Source organism: Ranitomeya variabilis, chromosome 3 (genome assembly GCF_051348905.1).
Source record: "Ranitomeya variabilis isolate aRanVar5 chromosome 3, aRanVar5.hap1, whole genome shotgun sequence".
Classification (NCBI taxonomy): Eukaryota; Metazoa; Chordata; class Amphibia; order Anura; family Dendrobatidae; genus Ranitomeya; species Ranitomeya variabilis.
In genome coordinates, this window is record NC_135234.1 from 193,468,662 (window position 1) to 193,494,950 (window position 26,289).

The 26,289-nt window shown below is 42.4% G+C and overlaps 1 protein-coding gene across 1 annotated transcript in view; it reads right to left on the reverse strand.

The window, feature by feature from the left end:
- Positions 1-2,000: 2,000 nt before the first annotated feature.
- The window catches only part of RSBN1 (round spermatid basic protein 1), a 48,240-nt gene continuing 23,951 nt past the window's right edge, over positions 2,001-26,289 (reverse strand). Inside the window, exons 2-7 of the mRNA XM_077294935.1 lie at positions 20,177-20,865; positions 11,527-11,664; positions 4,857-4,999; positions 3,779-3,946; positions 3,496-3,604; positions 2,001-2,425 (exon numbers count right to left, since the gene is read on the reverse strand). Of these exons, the coding sequence (XP_077151050.1) occupies positions 2,027-2,425; positions 3,496-3,604; positions 3,779-3,946; positions 4,857-4,999; positions 11,527-11,664; positions 20,177-20,865 (1,646 nt within the window). The 3' untranslated portion in view covers positions 2,001-2,026. The remainder of the gene's footprint in view (positions 2,426-3,495; positions 3,605-3,778; positions 3,947-4,856; positions 5,000-11,526; positions 11,665-20,176; positions 20,866-26,289) is intronic.

The window sequence follows — 26,289 nt, forward strand, 5'->3', positions numbered from 1 at the left end:
TAAATCACTGCATTAAAAAAAAAACAAACAAAAAAAACCGTACACATTAAGAGCTTTGATTTTGCCGACAGTCATCATTTTTTAAGTATTAATTAAATAAATAAACATTAACATCAACGTAGTAAAAAATAGTGATTTTCACTTTTGCAGCCAATATTGCTGACAGAAATCCGCTGAACATGTAAGTTACATGGAAGATTTGGGACAGGGGGAAAAAAAGTCCTCATTTAAAATTCAATTTCTTTCATTTCAATAAAAGTTAAAATACCAAATAATTACGGTAAGTGCTGAAATCTGCTTGATATGTCCTTGATCATGATTAACATGATAAATAAGAGGAGTGCATATAAAAAAAATAAATACATATAAAAAAGAAAATCCTACAGAATGACTACTTTTTTCATATCTTGAAACTGTAGGGATATTTTCAGGAATCTGAAATTCTAGTACCAATAAAAAAAAAACCGAAAAAAAAAAAAAAAAAACACCAAAAGTGAAAACACTAGAATCTAAACTAAACTACCTATGCAGTTAATTTAGTAATTTTCTTTAGCCACATTTACCTACATTACATAGAAGGTGCTTTCAATGAAATCGGTGTTAGGCCTCGCCCCACTTGAGTAGTATAAATCGGACACGTGAAATGCAAGAGTGGAATAGAATAGTAGCAGAATAGAGAGATAGAATAGATAGATAGCTGTCCTGTAGACAATGTCACAAGCCTCCCTACATAAAAAACTTGCAATCTTTAGTGACTTTCATTTGGCACTAAAGGGTGTTTAGCATAACAGATTAAATAAATAATTAAAAATAAAATAGATTTACATTAGAGCCCCCCCCCCCCCCCCCTTCCCCACCATTTTTGATAACCTGCCCAGGTAAAGCTATTAGCTTAGGTATTAGCTGGGGCTAATATCGAGCTGGGAAGACCCTTGGTTATTGGGACTGTCCCAGACTAAAAATACCAGCCCGCAGCCACACTAGAACTGGCGCATCACAATAGATATGTCAATTCTGGCACTTTGCACAGGTCTTCCAGATTTCCAGGGTGCAGTGGCTAAACACAGTTTAGTGCCACATGAAAGGCATTAAAGAGTGCAAGTTTATTATATGTGGGGGGTTTGTGACATTATGTATCTACAGGAGATCTACAGTGTATCTGTATATGAGATTGCTTTATTAGTTTTGTAAACTAGCTTTAGCTTAAAAAGTACTACAAATGATAAAAGATTATGTTAAAAACACCAATGCTTGCCAAGATAGATAGAGATAGATCCAATATATATATATATATATATATATATATATATATATATATATATATATATATATATATATATATATATATATATATATATATATATATATATATATATATATATATAATCACTCGTATGACACTTGTCCTAGATTTCTGGATCAACTTAGGAGAATTTTTTTTTTTTTTTTTACACAGATGTGAGGCCTTAAAAAAGGGACTGTGAGCACAGAATAGCTGTTCACACCAAGTACCGCCACTCAGTTCTTCATGGTTTGGGCCAATAATTTAAATGCACCTTTCTACCTGCTTGTTTTCCCTCTATTTCCACCTCCCTTATTTGAATGACGGCTCTGGCTTTATATAGCCAGAGAAGGATGGAGATAGAGGGAAAACAAACAGGTGGGAAGGTGACAAATTAGTCCCGCCATGAAACACCGAGCGGTACTTGGTCATTCTGTGCTGACAGAGTCCCATTACACACACAGTTTGTGAGACCAATAGCTTGTAGAAAGATTTTTCAGGCATAATATGGTTTTGGTTTTAGCCAGCAGTGCTACTTAAAATGATATTTTCTGCTGTCCAAGTTGGCCGTGTAAAGAATCCTAGTTAAAAGATTTATGAAACCGGTACTGGAGATATTCGGAAATTACAGGAATAAAGTCAGTCTGATATAAAACTATAACTTCACATCAAAAATTTTACAAAATAGGTTTAAGAAACAAAATAAGATAGACAGGGATAAAATAAATTGTCAGAATATTTTATCTACAAATCTGACTGATATTGTGTATTAGGAGTTTGTATTGGTGACGGCTGGATTTCCAACCTCTGTGATGGAATGAGCGGTGTTGCAAAAAGTCCTTGTGTTGGAACGGAGAGTGGAATTGCCTCCGTTTCGGTTTTTACAGTGGTGGGAACATCCTCCGGAGGTGTAACATCAGAGCCGTGGTCCTCATTGACTGGTTGTGGTTCTTCTTTGTTGGAGCTATACTGCTTCAATCGTATGTGCCAGGCCAAGCTGCAGACCGCTGACACAGTCTTAAATTGGTGAATGACATTACGAGGGATGAAATAGATGTCGTTGTCACACAATTGGATCCGAGCATACCGGATGCCCTCTCGACGCATCTGATTCAGTTTTGCTTCATCAACCCACTGAACACACTGAAAGGTAAAAATAAAAAATTACATTTAAAATCTGGACCAAAAAGCCAAAATCAAAATACCATTTACACGGCACAAAAAACAAACAAACTGAATTTATCCAATATCATCGCATGCCTTTGGAGAGTAATCAAATCAATTGATCCCTTTACAAATAAAGCTTACATCCCACCTCAAATGTGGGATTACAAGTGTTCGAAACAAGTGGATAGAAATCCAGTGCATATAGCTATTGTAACACACTTGTAAATACATCTGGAGAAAGCCACTGATTTATAGAAAATCCTCTCTTCTCAGACATTAGCAGGCATGCTAAAGGGATGCTCCGGGGGGAATTATAATGTATGTACAACAACATCAAACACTAACGGCTCATACCCATATTACGGTTTTCAGTTGGCACTTTATGTGCCATTTAGAACTCATCACCGATGCCAATTCAGCTCCTTAGTGCTCCTCATGCCTTGTGAAACACCAAACCCCCAACAAGGCGACAGTCTAGTACTTGTTCAATGTGAAATCTGGCCTCAACAAAGCTTCCTTCCTTACAGCCATAAATTAGAGGGCATAGCTTGCTTGGTGCTTTTATGCAAGCCCTCCCCCAACAATTTTCTACCTAATATGTACTGTCATGTCTTGATCTGCTCTCTCCACCACTCACAATATTACCTGCCCGCACCTGCAAGATATTCCCTTTATAATCGCTTTCCGGGCTCAACTAAAATATCTGAAGTCACTATACGACAGATGGTGGTCACGTGACTGCAAGCTTGGGATCACGTGCTGACTTGCAACTTTTCCTGCTTAACGCAATATTCTTTCGGGAGAAGCGGATTAGAAAATAGTAGGCACGTCACTGCACACATACAAATCACATACTAGCAGTCACGTGGCGGTCCTTTGAAAATAGAGTGGAATCCTGTGAAATGTGGATTTTTGTGAGAAGAATACAAATAAAAAAAAAATTAAAAAAAAAAAAAAAAAAAAAAAAAGGTAGAATTTTGCCAAGCCACCTTGGTACTGAATTGTAAAATTAGCAAGGGAAAAATGGAAGTGTTTCAATAAATTACCTGGGAGACAGGAGGCTCATGGAGATCTAGCTGTAACCTCTGCACAACATGGGTGAAGTCTTCTGCGTGGAAGCAGATCACGTCTTTGGTTATGCGAGGTTGGTCACTCCTAACAATAGAACAATGAGAAATTCAGAATTTTTGCAGCCACACAAACGGGTCATTATTTTGACTCAGAAACATTATTCTTGTTATATTTAAAGAATTTAAAGAAATATAGACCCCATTTTATAAAACAGTTTTTTTTCTGTATTTTCTTTTGTTATGAATAAGAAGAACATACCATTCTCCAAACTGCACAGCCTTCAAAACCCCTACTGCAGCCGTACTCTCCCAGTCAAAACCTTGACCAACATGATCAGCGTGAGCCCTTGTCCGGTCCTCAAAAAGGACTTCTCTAGGCTCACTGGTCCGTGGCAAGTACTGCAAATTCTTTATTTCATTCATAGACCTGCAATTAGAAATCATGTAAAACCACATTTATGGAGACCATATATCAAAATGAAATCATACAGCAAATTGTTGAACTACAAGCCACAATTCTAGAAACATTCTAAACCCATTACAAAGTTCCTACAAATAATAACGCAATGAGCTAAAGTTCACATACCGTACATACCCGAGGCACCTAATTTTGCCATGGAAAACTGGGCAAGCTTATTGACTCAAGAATAAGCCAGGTATGCATTGTCCCCTTATCCCTGTCCTGCTATGCATGGTTCCCCCGTCCTGTCCTGCTATTTGTTGCTCTCCCTGTTGTATGCATGGCTCACAACCCCCCCCTTCCCACGCACCCTCCTAGCGCCATCACGGCAGCTCTTCCTGTTCTCAGCGGTCACGTGGTACTGCTCATAAAGGTAATGAATATGCGCTCCACGCCTATAAGAGTGGAGATGCGTGCATATTCATTATCCTAATGAGCGGTACCACTGAGCACAGGAAGAGCTGCCAACCGGGACAACGGAGATGCAGCGATGGTGTGAGGGCACGGTGAGTATGATGTCTTCTGTGAGGCAGCTGCAGCTGTCACTGTACCACAGCCCCTCCGGCTTTCTGGACAATGACTCGTGTATAAGCCGCGGGGGGAGTTTTCAACACAAAAAATGTGCTAAAAATCTCGGCTTATACACGAGTATATATGGTACTTAAAAAAGATAAAGAAACAAAATGTATATAATTAGGGGTCTCTTGAGAAGTTTAAATATCTGTAGAAAAATCACACAGTCAGCACTTTCTGTACTAGGAAAAAACAGGATTAAAATATTAAGGTAAAAGTAACAACAGCGCTAACATATTCATGGAACAATTAGTCATAGTCTGTACCAGAGTTTCCATAAACCTTCATTTATACCCTCCATTACCTTCTCCGTTTGAAAGGGGATTTTGGCATGTCTGCTGTAGGGATCATTTGTTCTCCTGGTCTCACCCACATGATTGGGCCGTCGTCACTTAGTGATCTGCACTGTAATTTAAGTGTAGACATTGTTCCCCACGGCAAAGTCATCTGCAGAAACATGGTTTAAAAAGAAAGGAGGGAAGTTAAAAGGAAATAAAGTGATGAGGTTTTGTTTGTTTTCATCTGTCATAGGTCAAACAGTGGATGCAAGAGATAATAAACGAGAAGTAGTTTACAACTGGCTTTTTGATATTCAGTGTCTGTGTGTGTCAAATGATGGAGAAGGCTCAGAAGCGGAGCCAAATCCACACGACTGGAGACTGTCCAAGTGCTATGGTTAAAGCTGCAGTTGGTCCTGGGTTACCAAGACAACGTCTAAATGTTTTTTTTGTTTTTTTTTCTTCACAATACAAACAGTAAATGCATACTTATTGATAACATTCAAAAACAGACTGAGCCAAAAATGAAAGTTTGTTTCATGCATCTTCATTTTTTGTTTCCATCTCTATCTGCCCCACTGTGTATGCAGCCTCACATAGCTACAGTGAAGGAAATAAGTATTTGATCCCTTGCTGATTATGTAAGTTTGTTCATGTCTTTGTTAGTGGGCAGTCTATAATTTTAAGGGTAGGTTAATTTTAACACAGAGATTGATTTTATTTTTGATATTCTTTGTATAAATTATATAAATGTATTTGCATTTTGAGGCTGTCACTTGGCAACTCAGAGCTTCAACTCCCTCCATAAGTTTCTATGGGATTAAGGTCTGAAGCCTGATGAGGCCACTCCATGACTTTAATGTGCTTTTTTTTTTTTTTTTTTTTGAGCCACTCCTTTGTTGCCTATGTTTTGGGTCATTGTGTTGCTGGAAAATCCCAGCCACAAACCATTGTTAATATCCTGGTGGAGGGAAGGAGGTTGTCACTCAGGATATTACAGTACATGGCTCCATCCATTCTCCCATTGATGCGGTGAAGTAGTCCTGTGCCCTTAGCAGAGAAACACCCCCAAAACAGAATGTTTCCACCTCCATTATTGACAGTGGAGATGGGTTCTGTGAGTCATAGGCAGCATTTCTCTTCCTCCAAACACGGCGAGTTGAGTTAATGCCAAAAGAGATCAATTTTTGTCTCATCTGACCACAGCACCTTCTCCCAATCACTCACAGAATTATCCAGGTGTCATTGGCAAACTTCAGATAGGCCTGCACATGTGCCCTATTGAGCAAGGGGACCTTGTGGGCACTGCAGGATTTTAAAGCTTTACGGCGTAATGTGTTACCAATGGTTTTTTTTGGTGACTGTGGTCCCAGCTGCCTTGAGATCACTAACAAGTTCCACCAGTGTAGTTTTAGGCTGATCCCTCACCTTCCTCATGATCAAGGATACCCCACGAGATGAGATTTTGCATGGTGCCCCAGATCGATGTTGATTGACAGTCATTTTGTATTCCTTCCATTTTCTTACTGTTGCACCAACAGTTGTCTCCTTCTCACCCAGCATCTTACTTATGGCTTTGTAGCCCATTCTAGCTTTGTGCAGGTCTATGATCTTGTCACTGACAGCCTTATAAAGCTCTTTGGTCTTGCCCATATTGTAGAGGTTAGAGTCTGACTGATTAATTGAGTCTGTGGACAGGAGTCTTCTATAAAGGTGACTATGTAAGACAGCTGTCTTTAATGCAGGTAACAAGTTGATTAGGAGTGTCTAGCTGGTCTGTAGGAGCCAGAACTTTTAATGGTTGGTAGGGGATCAAATATGTATTTCTCACTGCAAAATGCAGATAAATTTATATAATTTATACATTGTGATTTTCTGGATTTTATTTTTGATAATCTCTCAATGTTAAAATTAACCTACCCTTAAAATTATAGACTGTTCATGTCTTTGTCAGAGGGCAAACTTACAAAATCAGCAAGGGATCAAATACCGTATATACTCGAGTATAAGCCGACCCGAGTACAAGCCGACCCCCCTAATTTTGCAACAAAAAAAAAAAAAAAAAAACTTATTGACTCGAGTATAAGCCTAGGGTGGAAAATGCAGCAGCTACCGGTATATGTCAAAAATAAAAATAGATACCAATAAAACTAAAATTATTGAGACATCAGTAGGTTAAGTGTTTTTGAATATTCATATTGAATCAGGAGCCCCATTTAATGCTCCATACAGTTCATTATGGCCCCATAGATGCCCCATATAATGCTCCATGCAGTTCTTTATGGCCCCATAGATGCCCCATATAATGCTCCATGCAGTTATGGCCCCACAGATGCCCCATATAATGCTCCATGCAGTTATGGCCCCACAGATGCCCCATATAATGCTCCATGCAGTTATGGCCCCATATAGTGCTCCATGAAGTTCTTTATGGCCCCATAGATGCCCCATATAATGCTCCATGCAGTTATGGCCCCACAGATGCCTCATATAATACTACATGCAGTTATGGCCCCACAGATGCCCCATATAATGCTCCATGCAGTTATGGCCCCATATAGTGCTCCATGAAGTTCTTTATGGGCCCCATAGATGCCCCATATAATGCTCCATGCAGTTATGGCCCCACAGATGCCCCATATAATGCTCCATGCAGTTATGGCCCCACAGATGCCCCATATAATGCTCCATGCAGTTATGGCCCCACAGATGCCCCATATAATGCTCCATGCAGTTATGGCCCCACAGATGCCCCATATAATGCTCCATGCAGTTATGGCCCCATAGATGCCCCATATAATGTTCCATGCAGTTATTGCCCCATAGATGCCCCATATGTTCCATGCAGTTATTGCCCCATAGATGCCCCATATAATGTTCCATGCAGTTATTGCCCCATAGATGCCCCATATAATGTTCCATGCAGTTATTGCCCCATAGATGCCCCATATAATGCTCCATGCAGTTATGGCCCCATAGATGCCCCATATAATGCTCCATACAGTTATGGCCCCATATAATGCTCCATGCTGTTATTGCCCCATATAATGCTCCATGCTGTTATTGCCCCATACAGCATTGTGCCACATGTAATGCTGCTGCAAAAAAATAAAATAAAAAAAAATAAAAAATACATACTCACCTCTCGTCGCTGCCCGCTGCTCCTCAGCGTCCCGTCTCTCCGCACTGACTGTTCAGGCAGAGGGCGGCGCGCACACTAATACGTCATCGCGCCCTCTGACCTGCACAGTCACTGCAAGAGGACGGGAAGACGGAGCGACGCCCGGCGAATGGAACGCGGACAGGTGAATATGAAATATTTACCTGGTCCCGGCGCTCCTGACGCTGTCCCATGGTCTCCGGGAGCGGCAGATCTTCCTGTAGTGAGCGGTCACTGGTACCGCTCATTACAGTAATGAATATGCGGCTCTGCCCCTATGGGAGTGGAGTCCATATTCATTACTTTAATGAGCGGTACCACGTGACCGCTGAATAGAGGAAGAGCTGCAGCGAGGGAGATCATGGGACATGCAGGGACAGAGGTAGGAGCGCCGGGACCAGGTGAGTATGCGACAGTCCTCTCTCCCCCTCACCCGCCGAACATGACTCGAGTATAAGCAAAGAGGGGCACTTTCAGCCCAAAAATTTGGGCTGAGAATCTCGGCTTATACTCGAGTATATACGGTACTTATTTCTCCCACTGTAAATGGGTGAACCTATGTTTTTCTTCATTGCTAAAACTACATTTCCTATCTGCACACCACTTCTCCGCAGTGCTGCAGACCCCCTCCCTCTTGTGTGCCTCTGACAAACCCTGCTTGAAGTAATCATGAAGCTAATCCAATTGTAGAATAATTCATCATATGCTTCTGTACAGTACTGGCCAAATTCATCTTCTGCCATTTACTTCAGTTGAGCTGGCTGGGTGATTTTACATCATTAGAATGTTTATAGCACAGCTCAACACTCCTGAACAACAGAGCTTATAAACAGCTGACACACACAAGCTGAGCTCTATTTGTTGCCTACTGCTGAAAGATCAGTGATTTAAAACTACAAATGCTGCTCTGTTCATGTATATTACAGAGGATTATCTTTTGCCATATGCACCAACAGAGCAAAATTTGCAGTTTCTTATCAATGATTAGTCAGCAGCAGGCAACACATACAGCCATGTTCTGCCTAGCTTTTACAAGGGTCACTGTGGAGGAGTGCAGAAGAATTGAGCTCTGTCAGAAACCAGCTAACAATTATATAAAACAACAGAAGTGAAAGCAAAACAGAGGTATGCTGGCAGGAAGCCATCTGGGAGACCAGAAGTACTAATAGAGCAACTGGAGAGGCATCCTCTGGGGAGGACAAAGGCAAAACAGGAAAAAAAAATTAAAAAATGAATTATAATAATGTACACATTTTGTACCGATATAAAAGCACACAACATTGCAATTTTGGGAATAATCCTTTAAAACCAACCCCTAGTTTTAATCTCAGGATGCCGATGTATTGTCATGGCAGCCAGGGGACAACTATAGTCCTTTGTGTTACAAGGTTCCTATGAAGCGCTGTCATAGGCAAGGCTTAATAAAATATTGGTTAAATGACAATGTACAATGTACTGCAACATAAAAGTATCAATACATATGGTAGAAGCAAAAAACAAAAAAAAAAACCAAACTCAATCCATAAAGTGGATTGAAAAATAAAAAAAAAAATAAAAAAAAGTAGTAGTATGTATCACAAAGTAGCACCAATAAAATGTACAGCTAATTCTACAAGAAAACAAACCCTCATAAAGCTCACCTAACGAGAAAATTATGCATGTCAAAATTTGATGACTAGTGTTGAGCGATACCGTCCGATACTTGAAAGTATCGGTATCGGAAAGTATCGGCCGATACCGGCAGAGTATCGGATCCAATCCGATAACGATACCCGATACCAATACAAGTCAATGGGACTCAGGTATCGGACGGTATTCCTGATGGTTCTCAGGGTCTGAAGGAGAGGAAACTCTCCTTCAGGCCCTGGGATCCATATTAATGTGTAAAAGAGAGAATTAAAATAAAAAATATTGCTATACTCACCTCTCCGACGCAGCCTGCACCTTACCGAGGGAAGCGGCAGCGTTCTTTGTTTAAAATTTGCGCTTTTCTTTCCTTACGTGAAGTCCCGGCTTGTGATTGGTCGCATGCCGCCCATGTGGCGGCGACGCAACCAATCACAGCAAGCCGTGACGTAATTTCAGGTCATTCAGTATTTTAAAATTACGCTCCGGCTTTGTGATTGGTTGCGTCGCAGTCACATGGGCGACGCAACCAATCACAGCAAGCCGTGACGTAATTTCAGGTCCTTAAGGATTTTAAACTTACGTCCCGGCTTTGTGATTGGTTGCGTCGCAGTCACATGGGCGCCGCAACCAATCACAAGCCGTGACGTCACGGGAGGCTGGACACGCGCGCATTTTAAAATGGGCGCGTGTCCAGCCTCCCGTGACGTCCCGGCTTGTGATTGGTTGCGGCGCGGTCAACCAATCACAAGCCGGGAGGTTGGACACGCGCGCATTTTAAAATGGGCGCGTGTCCAGCCTCCCGTGACGTCCCGGCTTGTGATTGGTTGCGGCGCGGTAAACCAATCACAAGCCGGGAGGCTGGACACGCGCGCATTTTAAAAATTTTAAAATGCGCGCGTGTCCAGCCTCCCGGCTTGTGATTGGTTGACCGCGCCGCAACCAATCCGTGACGTCCCGGCTTGTGGAGGCTGGACACGCGCCCATTTTAAAATGCGCGCGTGTCCAGCCTCCCGTGACGTCACGGCTTGTGATTGGTTGCGGCGCCCATGTGACTGCGATGCAACCAATCACAAAGCCGGGACGTAAGTTTAAAATCCTTAAGGACCTGAAATTACGTCACGGCTTGCTGTGATTGGTTGCGTCGCCCATGTGACTGCGACGCAACCAATCACAAAGCCGGAGCGTAATTTTAAAATACTGAATGACCTGAAATTACGTCACGGCTTGCTGTGATTGGTTGCGTCGCCGCCACATGGGCGGCATGCGACCAATCACAAGCCGGGACTTCACGTAAGGAAAGAAAAGCGCAAATTTTAAACAAAGAACGCTGCCGGTTCCCTCGGTAAGGTGCAGGCTGCGTCGGAGAGGTGAGTATAGCAATATTTTTTATTTTAATTCTCTCTTTTACACATTTTTACATTAATGTTGTTTCGATACCGATACCACAAAAATATCGGATCTCGGTATCGGAATTCCGATACCCGCAAGTATCGGCCGATACCCGATACTTGTGGTATCGGAATGCTCAACACTATTGATGACAGAAGAAAGATTTTTTGAAAGCAGTAAAACAAAAATATAAATTTAGCATTGCCTTACTGGTGCTAACCTTCAAACTAAAGCTAGTGGAACATGTATTTTTACTGCACAGTAAAGGTCATAAAAAGGAACCCAAGTAATAATGTTAAGAATGCAATTTTTTCCCTCCATTTCACCCACAAAATATTTTTCCACGTTTAAACACGCTGCTTTTAAAAACAACTCATCCCACAAAAAAAAAAAAATAATAAAAAAACACAACTAGGGTGAAAAGGGAACAATGAGCTATAACAATACCAATAGATTTATACATTACATATTAAAATTTGTCATTTTTTAAATAAGCTAGCAGAGTATTTCAAACAAACCTTCAAAAAAGGCGATTCTTCCAACATGTCCAGAAATTCTGGAAAAAAGTCTCCAACTTCTTCATCGACTGCTCCCACCAAACTGATCTGCCTCATGGGACCAGCTCTATATGTGCCGCAACAATATGTCCTACTGACCTACAATGAAAGAGGGGCACAAATAATGGATTAGCAATCAATGTACAAAATAAATGACAGATTAATGGCAGTTGAATCATCTGTGAAAGCTAGCTGATCCATTGGTCATTCTGGCACATCGTGGAAAACTTGGTCACAAATCCACGTGTTGATTGCAAATTTGGCTGCGGATTTCCATCTTTTCATTGCCGAGCATTGAATAGGGCGAAATCCGTAATGAATTCCCAACAAGAACGAGAATGATGTACATTTGAAATCCCCCACTTGTGTTGTACAGTAAATTGCTGAATCCACAACGCAAATGTGAAACATGCATGTACTTGAACAACTGAAACTAGTGGCTTTCCCATAAATGACCTTGATTGCCTGCGAACCCGCCAGGACACCAGATCACTAGGACAGAAGTGGAGGTGTCACAGGTCTCAAGTCTCCTCTTCTGATCCTCCTCACTGCAGTACCATGTTTAAATGTAATCTGCCATTCCATTTGCAGTCTTTTGGGGGAACAGGAGGCCTGTACAGCCCCCAGCCTAGTAATCAGTGGTGCGCCAAGCAATCAAACATTTAATTACAAATCCTGTAGGCAGGTGATCAATTTAATTTGTAGAAAAACCCCTCCTGACATACAGCTTAATTGTAGGTTCTATATCAGGTCTCAACATTTGATACAGGCTCAGGAACCGAGCCTGCATCTTTCCCAGCAGGTGATTGCTGTGTTATTCAACCATCATCTGCCTCTAACAGCAGCAAATGGAGGGGAAAAAAAAGAAGAAAAAAAAACGGTTATTTATAGTTATTAAGGTTGAAGGAAGACTAAGTCCATCTAGTTCAACCCATAGCCTAAAATGCCCCAACATGTTGATCCAGGTGAAGGCAAAAAAAAAAACCCATGTGGTAAGAGTAAGCTCCACCATGGGGAAAAAAATTCCTTCCCGACCCAACATACGGCAATCAGACTAGTTCCCTGGATCAACGCCCTATCAAGGAATCTAATATATATACCCTGTAACATTATACTTTTCCAGAAAAGTATCCAGTCCCCTCTTAAATTTAAGTAATGAATCACTCATTACAACATCATACGGCAGAGAGTTCCATAGTCTCACTGCTCTTACAGTAAAGAATCCGCGTCTGTTATTATGCTTAAACCTTCTTTCCTCCAGACGTAGAGGATGCCCCCTTGTCCCTGTCACCGGTCTATGATTAAAAAGATCAGCAGAAAGGTCTTTGTACTGTCCCCTCATATATTTATACATTAAAATAAGATCACCCCTTAGCCTTCGTTTTTCCAAACTAAATAGCCCCAAGTGTAATAACCTATCTTGGTATTGCAGACCCCCCAGTACTCTAATAACCTTGGTCGCTCTTCTCTGCACCCGCTCCAGTTCAGCTATGTCTTTCTTAGGCTACTTTCACACTAGCGTTAACTGCATTCCGTCACAATGCGTCGTTTTGCCGAAAAAACGCATCCTGCAAAAGTGTTTGCAGGATGCGTTTTTTCACCATTGATTTACATTAAGCGACGCATTGTGACGGATTGCCACACGTCGCACCCGTCGTGCGACGGATGCGTCGTGCAGTGGCGGACCGTCGGGAGCAAAAAACGCTACATGTAACGTTTTTTGCTCACGACGGTCCGCTTTTTCCGACCGCGCATGCGCGGCCGGAACTCCGCCCCCACCTACCCGCACTTCCCCGCACCTCACAATGGGGCAGCGGATGCGCTGGAAAAATGCATCCGCTGCCCCCGTTGTGCGGCGGAGACAACGCTAGCGTCGGGAACGTCGGCCCGACGCACAGCGACGGGCCGAGCCCGACGCTAGTGTGAAAGTAGCCTTATACACCGGAGACCAGAACTGTGCACAGTATTCTAAGGGTATGTCTCCACGTTACGGATGGGCGGCGGTATCGCCGCAGCGGCGAAGCCCCGCCCCCTTAATGGGACGCGATCATGCCGGATGTGCCATCCGGGATGATCGCGCTCTCCCATAGGGCCCTGTGATATGCCTTGCGGGGACGCTGCGTCCCCGCAAGGTGTACAGACATGCTGCGATCTGAAAAGACGCACAGCATGTCCGGAGTCGCAGGGCCGCCGCGTGCGGGTTTCCACGCATAGTGGAGACGGGATTTCATCAAATCCCCTCCACTATGCTGGAACATCTGGACGCTGCTTGTTTGACGCTGCAGCTCTGCGCAGCGTCAAACAAGCAGCGTTTCCTTACCGTGGAAACATACCCTAAGGGTATGTTTCCACGGTACGTAAACGCTGCTTGTTTGACGCTGCAGCGTCAAACAAGCAGCGTCCAGATGTTCCAGCATAGTGGAGGGGATTTTATGAAATCCCGTCTCCACTATGCGTGGAAACCCGCACGCGGAGGCCCTGCGACTCCGGACATGCTGCGCGTCTTTTCAGAACGCAGCATGTCCGTACACCTTGCGGGGACGCAGCGTCCCCGCAAGGCATATCACAGGGCCCTATGGCGAGGGGTGCGATGATCCCGGATGTGTACTGTACACATCCGGCACCATCGCGTCCCATTAAGGGGGCGGGGCTTAGCGCCGAGCGGCTTCGCCGCTCCGGCGATAACGCCGCGTAGCCTTAACGTGGAGACATAGCCTAAGTGTGGTCGAACTAGTGACTTGTATAGAAGTAAAATTATGTTCTCCTCATGAGCATCTATGCCTCTTTTAATGCATCCCATTATTTTATTTGCCTTTGTAGCAGCAGCCTGACACTGGCCACTGAATATGAGTTTGTCATCCACCCATACACCCAGGTCTTATTCATTGACGGTTTTGCCCAGAGTTTTAGAATTAAGCACATAGTTATACATCTTATTACTTCTACCCAAGTGCATGACCTTACATTTATCCCCATTAAAGCTCATTTGCCATTTCTCAGCCCAAGCTTCTAGTTTACATAAATCATCCTGTAATATAAAATTGTCCTCCTCTGTATTGATTACCCTGCAGAGTTTAGTGTCGTCTGCAAATATTGAAATTCTACTCTGAATGCCCCCTACAAGGTCATTAATAAATATGTTAAAAAGAAGAGGGCCCAATACTGACCCCTGTGGTACCCCACTGCTAACCGCGACCCAGTCCGAGTGTGCTCCATTAATAACCACCCTTTGTTTCCTATCCCTGAGCCAGCTATCAATCCACTTACACATATTTTCCCCTATCCCCATTATTCTCATTTTATGCAACAACCTTTTGTGTGGCACCGTATCAAAAGCTTTTGAAAAGTCCATATACACTACATCCACTGGGCTCCCTTGGTCCAGTCCGGAACTTACCTCTTCATAGAAGCTGATCAAATTAGTCTGACATGAATGGTCCCTAGTAAACCCATGCTGATACTGGGTCATGAGGTTATTCCTCTTCAGATACTCCAGTATAGCATCCCTTAGAATGCCCTCCAGGATTTTACCCACAGTAGAAGTTAAGCTTACTGGCCTATAATTACAGAGTTCAGTTTTTGTCTCCTTTTTGAATATTGGCACCACATTTGCTATACGCCAGTCCTGTGGTACAGACCCTGTTATTATGGACTCTTTAAAGATTAAAAATAATGGTCTATCAATAACTGTACTTAATTCCTGCAGTACTCGGGGGTGTATCCCATCCGGGCCCGGAGATTTGTCAATTTTTGTGATTTTTAGACGCCGCCGTACTTCCTGCTGGGTTAAGCAGGTAACATTTAATTGGGAATTTTTATCACTAGTCATATTGGCTGCCATGGGATTTTCTTTTGTAAATACTGATGAAAAAAAGTCATTTATTAGCATATTGGCTTTTTCCTCATCCTCATCCACCATTTCACCCAGACTAATTTTAAGGGGGCCAACACTCATTTTTTAGTTTCTTACTATTTATGTAGTTAAAGAATATTTTGGGATTATTTTTACTCTGGCAATGAGTATCTCTGTCTCAATCTTTGCTGCCTTGATTTGCTTTTTACAGAATTTATTTAATTTTTTGTATTTATTTAATGCCTCCTCACTACCTACTTCCTTTAATTCTCTAAATGCTTTCTTTTTGTCACTTACTGCGCCCCTTACAGCTCTATTTAGCCATATTGGTTTCCTCCTATTTCTAGTATGTTTATTCCCATACGGTATATACTTGGCACAGGTCCTATCCAGGATGCTAACAAACGTCTCCCATTTTCTTTGTGTACTTTTATGTCTCAGGATATCGTCCCAGTTAATTGCACCAAGATCCTCTCTCATCCGTTGGAAATTTGCCCTCCTGAAGTTTAGTGTCCGTGTCACCCCTCTACTACACATCTTATTAAAGGAGACATGAAAACTTATTATTTTGTGATCACTATTCCCCAAGTGACCCCCAACCCTTATATTTGATATGCGGTCTGGCCTGTTGGTTACTATTAGGTCTAGCAGTGCCCCCCTTCTTGTTGGGTCCTGAACCAGTTGTGAAAGGTAATTGTCTCTCATAGTTGTCAAAAACCGATTACCTTTACTGGAACTGCAGGTTTCTGTTCCCCAATCTGTTTCAGGGTAGTTGAAGTTCCCCATAATAATGACTTCTCCTTGAGTCGCAACTCATCTATTTGCTTTACGAGGATATTCTCCATTGCTTCCATTATTTTTGGAGATTTATAACAAACCCCTATCAGTAATTTATTATTTTTTCCCCCTCCCCTTATCTCCACCCACAGGGACTCTACATTTTCATTAGATTCACCTATATTATCACGCAGGATGGGTTTTAAGGTCGATTTTACATACAGACACACCCCTCCCCCTCGCTTATCTGTACGGTCATTTCTGAAAAGGCTATAGCCCTGCAAATTAACAGCCCAGTCATGGCTCTCATCCAGCCATGTTTCAGATATCCCCACCATGTCATAATTACCGTATATACTTGAGTATAAGCCGAGATTTTCAGCCCAAATTTTTGGGCTGAAAGTGCCCCACTCGGCTTATACTTGAGTCACGGTCGGCGGTGGGGTCGGAGGGTGAGGGGGAGAGAGCGTGTCGCATACTAACCTAGTCCCGGCGCTCCCCCTGCCCGTCCCACGGGCTTCGGTGCCGCAGCTCGTCCCCTGTTCAGCGGTTACATGGTACCGCTCATTAGAGAAATGAATATGGACTCCACTCCCATAGGGGTGGAGCCGCAAATTCATTCCTCTAATCAGCGGTAACGGTGACCGCTGACAGAGGACGAGGCTGCGGCTCCCGGAGACCAGCTGTCCGGGGGAAGGAGCGGGACGCCGGGAGCAGGTAAGTATTACATATTCACCTGTCCGCGTTCCACACGCCGAGCGCCGCTCTGTCTTCGCGTCCTCTTGTTCTGACTGTTCAGGTCAGAGGGCGCGATGACGCATACAGTGTGCGCGCCGCCCTCTGCCTGAACAGTCAGTGCAGAGAGACGACGGGACGCTGAGGAGCTGCAAGCAAGAGGTGAGTATGTGTTTTTTTTTTTTTTATTGCAGCAGCATTGTATATTGCACAGATTTATGTGGAGTATCTATGGGGCAACGGTGCAGAGCATTATATATATGGCACAGCTTTATGTGGAGCATCTATGGGGTCACAATCAATGGTGCAGGGCATTATATATGGCACAGCTATCTATGGGGCCATAATCAAAGGTGCAGAGCATTGTATATGGCACAGATATCTATGGGGCCATAATCAAAGGTGCAGGGCATTATATATGGCACAGCTATCTATGGGGCCATAATCAAAGGTGCAGGGCATTGTATATGGCACAGCTATCTATGGGGCCATAATCAAAGGTGCAGAGCATTTTATATGGCACAGCTATCTATGGGGCCATAATCAAAGGTGCAGAGCATTGTATATGGCACAGCTTTCTATGGAGCATCTATGGGGCCATAATGAACTGTGCAGAGCATTATATATGGGGCAGCTTTATGTGGAGCGTCTATGGGGCTATACTAAACGGTGCAGAGCATTATATATGGCACAGCTTTATGTGGAGCATCTATGGGGCCATAATGAACAGTGCAGAGCATTATATGTGGCACAGCTTTATGTGGAGCATCTATGGGGCCATAATGAACGGTGCAGAGCATTATATGTGGCACAGCTTTATGTGGAGCATCTATGGGGCCATAATGAACAGTATGGAGCATCTATTTTTAATTTTGAAATTCACCGGTAGCTGCTGCATTTTCCACCCTAGGCTTATACTCGAGTCAATAAGTTTTCCCAGTTTTTTGTGGCAAAATTAGAGGGGTCGGCTTATACTCGAGTATATACGGTATGTTCCAACAACATTAGTTCTAATTCGTCCATTTTGGTGACAAGTGAAATTGTTCTTTTAACAATTTAACGTCATGTTTACCTTGTAATTAAACACTGAAGACAAGAAATGAAAAACAATTGCAAAATTGCGTTATTTTTTTCCCCTCCCCAATTTCCTAGCACTTGGGAATTTTTTCTCTTGATTTTTAGTATATTACATGATAAATTATATGGAGTCATTCAACAGTACAACTCATCCCACAAAAATCAAGCCCTCAACTGGGTTGTAAATATATTTCCGGTTTTCAATTTAATCCTGTACACTGGGGTTGGTTGGCAAATTCATCTATTATTATTTATTTATTTATATAGCACCATTAATTCCATGGTGCTGTACATGAGAAAGGGGTTACATACAGGGTTATAAATATCATTTACAGTAAACAAGTTTACAGTGACAGACTGGTACAAAGGGGAGATGACCCTGTCCTTGCGGACTTACATTCTATGGGATAGTGGGGAAGAGACAGAAGGTCAGAGGTGCAGCAGCTCTGGCGATGGAGATGGATCTATGTACATATCCTGTCACTTATACCAATTACACCCCCCCTGTGCTGCAATGACTGCCAACCAACCACAGTCTACACAGTTTGACAAGCGTGACCAACCTGTCAATCAGTTTTCCAAGCGATGCTACAGATCGCTTGGAAAACGCTTGTGTTTAGCGGGAAACCGCATGCCATTTACGCATGCGTTTTTCCCATGGCAGGGATAGGAAAATTATTTACACCATACTACTGTAGAGGTGGCTAAATGTCTTAAAAGGAACCTGTCAGCAGGATTGTGCTCAGTAACCTACAGTGTCAGGTTGGCGCCTTAAAAGGGAACCTGTCACCCCCAAAATCGATGATGAGCTAAGCCCACCGGCATCAGGGGCTTATCTACAGCATTCTGTAGATAAACCCCCGATGTATCCTGAAAGATGAGAAAAAGAGGTTAGATTATACTCACCCAGGGGCGGTCCCGCTGCGGTCCGGTCCGATGGGCGTCCGGTCCGGAGCCTCCCATCTTCTTACGATGGGGTCTTCTTCTTGTCTTCACGCTGCGGCTCTGGCGCAGTCGTACTTTATCTGCCCTGTTAAGGGCAGAGCAAAGTACTGCAGTGCCCTCAACAGGGCAGACAAAGTACGCCTGCGCCGGAGCATTAAGACAAGAAGAGGACGTCATCCTATGAAGACAGGAGGCGCCGGACCGGACCGCCCGCGTATAATCTAACCTTTTTAACCTCTCTTATCTTTCAGGATACATCGGGGGGGCTTATCTACAGCATTACAGAATGCTGTAGATAAGCCCCTGATGCTGGTGGGCTTAGTTCAGATCGTTGATTTTGGGGAGAGTGACAGGTTCCCTTTAAGGGTAAGTTCACACAGGGCGTTTTTTTGCTGCATTTTTTATGCCAATTTTCAGCTGCTTTTTACAGTACCAGCAAAGCCTATGAGATTTCAGAAATCTCATGCACACACATTGGCTTTTTGTGTGATCATATTTTGTGCTTTGCTGCGTTTTTTGGACATAGGGCTTGTCACTTAGCGTTTTTTCAGCCTTTTTGCACCCATTGACTTGAATGAGTTGGAAAAAAAAAGGAAAACCGCACCTAAACCTGAGGTTTTTTTTTTTTTTTTAAACGCCCCGTGTGAACTTACCCTTACACTAATTAAAATGATACCTTCACTGATGAAATCCATCTGGTGGTTCTTTATTTTCAGATTATTTTCAGTTTTGTGTTAATGATATGCCCGTGCTGCAGGGTGGGGTCTTTATGTGGTGCTCTGATTCGGACCTCTCAGCAGTCTGCATTATGAATACCTTAATCAGAGCACCACATGAAGACTCATTTTAATCAGTATAACGGCGCAGACCTGACACTGTCTGTAGGTTACTGTGCACAATCCTGCTGACACATTTGAAGAAAAAAAAATAAAAATCTGAAAGGGACTGCAGACTATTAGAAAAACTTGGTTGCTTTTTATCAATTAAAATATTTGATGGCAACATCAGCACCTATATCTTGCCACTAAATATTCCTATCACAGAAAGTATGCAGGTAAAAGCTGTTTTGTGCGTAAGAGCTGAATAAGGATTTCGTTATAGTATGGATGAGGAGCAGTATATATACTCAAACTTAAAGGATTTAGCTATGATCTAACAATATCTCAACACAAAAAAAACCAAAACACAACACACACCATAAGCAAAGTTAAATTGTTTTCAAACCTGTGCATGGAAATTTGCAATTGTTGTTGTCTCTATATCCTTCTTGCCTATGATTTCCATTTTCACTGGAGTGTTTGGGAAATTGAATGCAAAATAGTCCAGAAAATCTGGCAAGAAAGCAGCTGCACCATGTACTACGGCCAGGGCATAGTAAGCTGCACTCTTATCATTTTCTGAAAATGTTCGCTCCAGGAACTCCTCCGCAAATTTCTCCATCTCCACAGGAGACAAGAAGGAAAGTTCATCCATGTAGGCATGTAGAACTGGGGCACCGCCATTTGACTGAATTTCCTCGTGCATCAACCTGCTGAACCGAGATCCTGAATTTAACGTACTGGTACGAATGCAGTGCTCATGGTGAGATGCAAAAGGCATCTGGACCTCCTGGGGAACTCGGTATTCCTCGGTACCCAGGTCGGAGCGGCACAACTGCTCATCCTTTAAATATCTAGAAGACTCTTTGCTTACTTCCACTTCAGATTGATCCATGGCTTCTTGGCCTTCCTGGCTGATGCGTGTAAGACCAGCACAAAGAGTCTGTACCTCTTTGTTGTACATTTTCAACCTCCGGCCCCTTAAGTCATCCCTATGTTTCTTCTTCTTCTTTTTCTTGAGTTTAAGAACGAGGGCATTATCCTCGTCCCCAGCCTTTATCAGTCTCTGAAATTTGCCATTTTCATCTGTAATTTCTGTGAAACAAGAAGTTGGTTACTTGCAACTTTGTAAGAAGTATTTTACACAAGTTTGACAAAAGACAAGAACTGCAGAAGACATATGTAATAAAAATAAATTGTAATAATAATTATTACAGATTCACAGGAAACTTGGCTTTATTGGTTACACTGCAATGTTCTGACTTGGAAACATAAATGAAAACTTAAAACCCCCACCAATACTTCCGGGAACAAGTCTCAGTGAACAGCTCCCCAACGATCAGACTATCATGCAAGTCTAGTCAATAAGACGCAAGTCTTCAGTGCGGAAAAAACCTTCTGGCTCCCAATCAAAGAATGACAGTCCAATCTTTTCTTCAAAGGAATCTGTCAGCAGGATTTCACACCCCAAAATAATTTATATGGACATGTAGCTTCATTCAAACACAAACCCAGCAATACCTTTACACAACTAGTCTGTTCCTCCATTACTGGGAAATCAGCATTTGAACTGATATGTAAATGAAGCAATTCTGAAGCCTCCGTCACTCCAGCTCTATTCTACATGAAAATAGGAGTGACCAGTGTGAGACATGTAATGACTGACAGTCTGATCTCCACATCTCAGACAAATATTACCCCCTTTCATTTTAAATAACCATAGATCTTAACAGCTTATTTACATATTAACCATATAGACCGCTTAGGAGGCTTGATCCTACTGACAGATTCCCTTTAACGAGTGAGTTTTACTTATTGATGTGACTAACGTTATACGGCTTCTGTGAATTTTTTTTGTTCCACCCAGCTATTTTTCATTCATCTCACACATTGTGCTCCTCATAGGATCAGAAAAACATTTGAGGTGTGTTGAAGGGCATTTCAACAACAGTTTTTTTTTTAAATATGATTTTCCTTGTAACTGGTATATACCTTGAGGCTGGAATATTCAGCCACCTAGCTGCATAGCAGAAAATAATAGTCTCTGCCTTCTCCACGTGAAGTCTGGCTGTATCTAACAGCTGGATCCATGTTCCCACAATGTACAGTGACGTTTTAGAACCTTACTGCACAATAGAATGCGGACAGCCTGGACATTTATCATTTACGGATGGCCCAGAAGTAGTTAATAAAGCAAGCTGCATGTTTTAACAAGAACATTGCAATTTTACGAATTAAGATTATTTAACAGCCCTGTTAAAGTGATTTTACACATAAACCACCTTCATCACCTACCTACAGGACAGAGAATATATTTATGATCTACAGAAACTACTGCAATCAAGCATTCAGCGATGACAAGTACACAAGTCTAAAATGCCCTTTGCAATTAGAGTAGCAGTGAGCATGTGCACAAGGCCGCCATCAGGGCATTACTGCCCTTACTGGTGTGTGGGGCCCGGTGACCACAGGCAAGGAGGAGGCCTGCACCCATGGGCTGGATTCGTCCGGTTCAGTAACTGAATGTATGACTTTGGATGCACATTCAGTTCAACTATATTGCTGTCAGTTAACAGCAGTCAGCCAGAGGCCGGCAGCGGACGTCGGCGTGCACGGTAGTGGTGTCATACGTCTGCGACATGTGACGGCGTGTCAGAGCCTCAAATGGATGGACAGCGGACAGTTAAGGAGAAACTTTTTCGTACTGAAAGCCAAAATATGGGACCAGGATAGGAGGACACATGGGGTCCAGGATGGCCAACACAAAACACGTGTTGGGGTTATGCGTGAGATCACTAGCATCTGACCATGGGCAAGAACAGATTTGGATATGGTAGGATGAGTTTATAGAAAATTTAACCATGAGCACATGAAGCTAAGTAGAGCATTTGATGCTCTCTCTCATTATCCTGCTCCCAACACTGATTATAAAAGCACTATGCACCTTCTTATAGATATTTAAAGGGAACCTGTCACCCCGTTTTTTGAAGATGAGCTAAAAATAGCGTTAAATAGGGGCAGAGCTGGGCGTTACATTAGTGTCTTTGTGTGCCTTTATTACCCACCTATGCTGCTGAAATACCTTTGTAAAGTCGCCGTTTTCTGCTGTCACTCACGCTGGTCTGGTCCTATGGGCGTGGTGACAGCGCTGTTTCTCCCCCAGAATCCTGCTCATCATTACGTTGGTGGCGTAGTGGTGTGCGCATGTCCAAAAGGCGAATCCACTGCCCAGGTGATGAAAAACAGCGCGATCTGCCCTATTCAGCCGTTTACCGGTGGGCGCGGCCATCTTTCCTGTGGCCGCGCGTGCGCAGATGGAGCGCTCTGCTGCCCGGGGCTTCAGGAAAATGGCCGCCGCGATCTCCATCTGCGCACGCGCGGAATCACGCGGGTGACAGGTTCCCTTTAAGCATTCAGATCTAGCTAATGATGTACATGCTGCTATCAACCTGATCTCTATACTTATATGTACTCTGAGATAGATATATATATATATATACACACACACACACACACACACACACACACACACACACACACACACACACACTAGATGGTGGCCGATTCTAACGCATCGGGTATTCTAGAATATGTATGTATGTAGCGCTTAGCACAGCCACGTAGTATATAGCACAGCCAGCCACGTATTATATAGCAGTGTGGGCACCATAGCCCTGTTAAAAAAAAAAAAAAAAAGTTATATACTCACCTTCCGGCATCCACCGAAGCGGTCCTGATGTGCGCCATGCTGCCGGCAGCTTCTGTTCCCATTGATGCATTGCGAATTTACCCAGATGACTTAGCGGTCTCGCGGGACACTGTATTACACACTGACACTGTATACAGAGCTCCTGTGTATAAGGTCACTGGTGATCACTATATTACCTGTACACCGACACCATATACAGAGCTCCTGTGTATAAATATCACTGGTGATCCATGTTTTGCTTGTATACTATATGCAGAGCTCCTGTATATAAAGTCACTGGTGAGTCAGTGTGTTACCTGTACACTGACACTATACGGTGTATACTATGTACAGAGCTGTGTATAATATCATTGGTGATCACTGTATTACCTGTACAGCATACACAAAGCTACTGTGTAGGTCACAGGGGAGTCCCTGTAATAACTGTACACTTACATTATACACTGTATACCATGTACAGAGCTTCTGCATATAATGGATCTTATGGTAATATTAGTACTGTGATTTTTATTAATGATCAGTACTTTAGTATTCAGTCACTGTGGTGGTAATATGTGATCTGGCCATGGTATAACGGTATTTGTTCCTTGTATGTAGTATTATTCAGTCACCATGTGGTGGTCATTGTGTAACGGCATTTGTCCCTTGTAAGTGGTATTACTGTTCATTTTTTATAAAAATTTATGTGAAATGGAAAATAAATAAAAATATAATATAAAATATTAATTATTTATATAGCGCCAACATATTCCGAAACGCTTTACAAATTAGAGAGAGGGGATTTGTACAGACAATAGACATACAGCATAACAAAAATCACAGTTCAAAATAGATACCAATAGGAGTGAGGGCCCTGCTCGCAAGCTTACAAACTATACGAAAATATACCAAAAAGAGTATTGGATTAACAACTCTTTAATAGCTTAGATAAGAGCAAGGCACTGCCAAAAGAGTCTACGTTGCTGTTGTGGCGGCTTAAAAAAATAAAATAAAATAATAATAATATTTTCGCCCAAACAGAAGCTGCTGGTGATATGGTGTTCGAACTGTTAGGGCTCATACTCATTTGTGAGAAAAAAACAAAACAAAAAAGGCCCGTAATCTGGACCGAAAAAACGGAAGAGTTATGAGAGTAGAATGCAATTTCTCTCACATAGCATCTGTATGACATGCATATGCAATGTTTTTTTTCTCTGCAACTATTTTTCCACAATTCTTTACAGTGTTCTATGCCACAGAACGGTAAGGTATCTTTAAAAAAAAAAAAAAAAAAAGGCATACGGATGGTCCGTATGCCATGCGATTTTTTTTCCCCTCGCACCCATTGACTTGCATTGCCGAGTCTCATCCGAGATACGCAGCAAATCGCAGCATGCTGCAATTTCTCAGTCCGATTTCAGCTGAGAACATTTAAAAAAACGGATGAATGCAATCCGATAAAAAATTGGATTGCACTCGGACCAATGCCATTCAATGGGTGACATCTCATCTGCGATTTACCGTAATATATATATATATGGGGGTCTGTAATTATTTAGGACGTCACACGCCGGGGGCGGAGCATATCCCCGGGAATGGACTTAAGGGGACTCTAAACGTGGAATACAGAGGACTCACGATGGGCAGTGACACAACTATATTTCTTCAGGGATATCCAGCCACTGCTGTTATACAGTATTGACAGACACTTTATTTAAGATGTAATACCTTACGGCCTATTGGCTGCTTAGAACTACCCTGATGAATCCCCAGGACTGGGGAGGAAATGCGTAGGGAGGCGAATTACCTTAATCTCTTGTTGGTGGGTGTTCATAGCAGGGCTCACTTGGGGCCTGTCCTACTACAGGGGCACGACAGGGGTTTAGGGAACTCACCCCATACCCCCTACCTCACCCTGCTGTTTGGACCTCCTTTGGATTCCTATGAATGATTGTGGATATCTGTCCGTTTATATTTGGTGAGATCAAGCTAATTTTTTTTATTCTCGAGCACTGTTTGGCATGAGCAGTTTATTCATGTTTTCTAGATGTCATGTTTGTCCAATTTTTAATATTCTGATTAAAAGTTATATTTTAACTTATTGGGAGACTCTCCAAGCTACACTATATAGTAATGCTTCCTCCAGCACATTCTTGTGCCTTTATGGTAAAGCTCCATGGCCATACATGTGTATTTATTTGATAAAAGGTCCATAACGACCAAAACATTGCAGTCTCATAACACAGTTTATTGGACCACGGAATCAAAATAGTTTCTTATCATAGCTACCTCAGAGTGCCAGATCCTTTCTTAAAATAAAGACAATGTGGTCAACCCCATTAAACATTTCTAAAGCCAGCAATATTGAGGAAAAATGTATTAATGAAACCCAATTGCAAAAATAATTTTTAGCTCCAATCCCATGCATTTGAGCGAAAAAAAAAAAAAAAAAAAAAAAAAAAACACACACACACACACACACACACACACACACACACAACACCCCACAAACTCAATTTAGTGGACAACTAAGGTTAAAAAATATATATATATATATATTTTTTTTTTTAATAATATACACTACAGTCCAACTTTACTTTAACAACCACCTCCATTATGCCTCCCTCAAAAAACTTTAAAGAAGTTGTCCACTACTTTGAGTGACTGCCGGTATGGGAAGAGAGTATAAGTCATTATTTTATGGGGATCAAACATTTTGATCTAGAATGGGTTGCCCTTGGAGTGATAAACCCCTTAAATCTTCTGTTTACACAGACATGTATCCCGCTGATTCCATTTATGGTCAGAAAACCACAACAAAAGTAATCAAA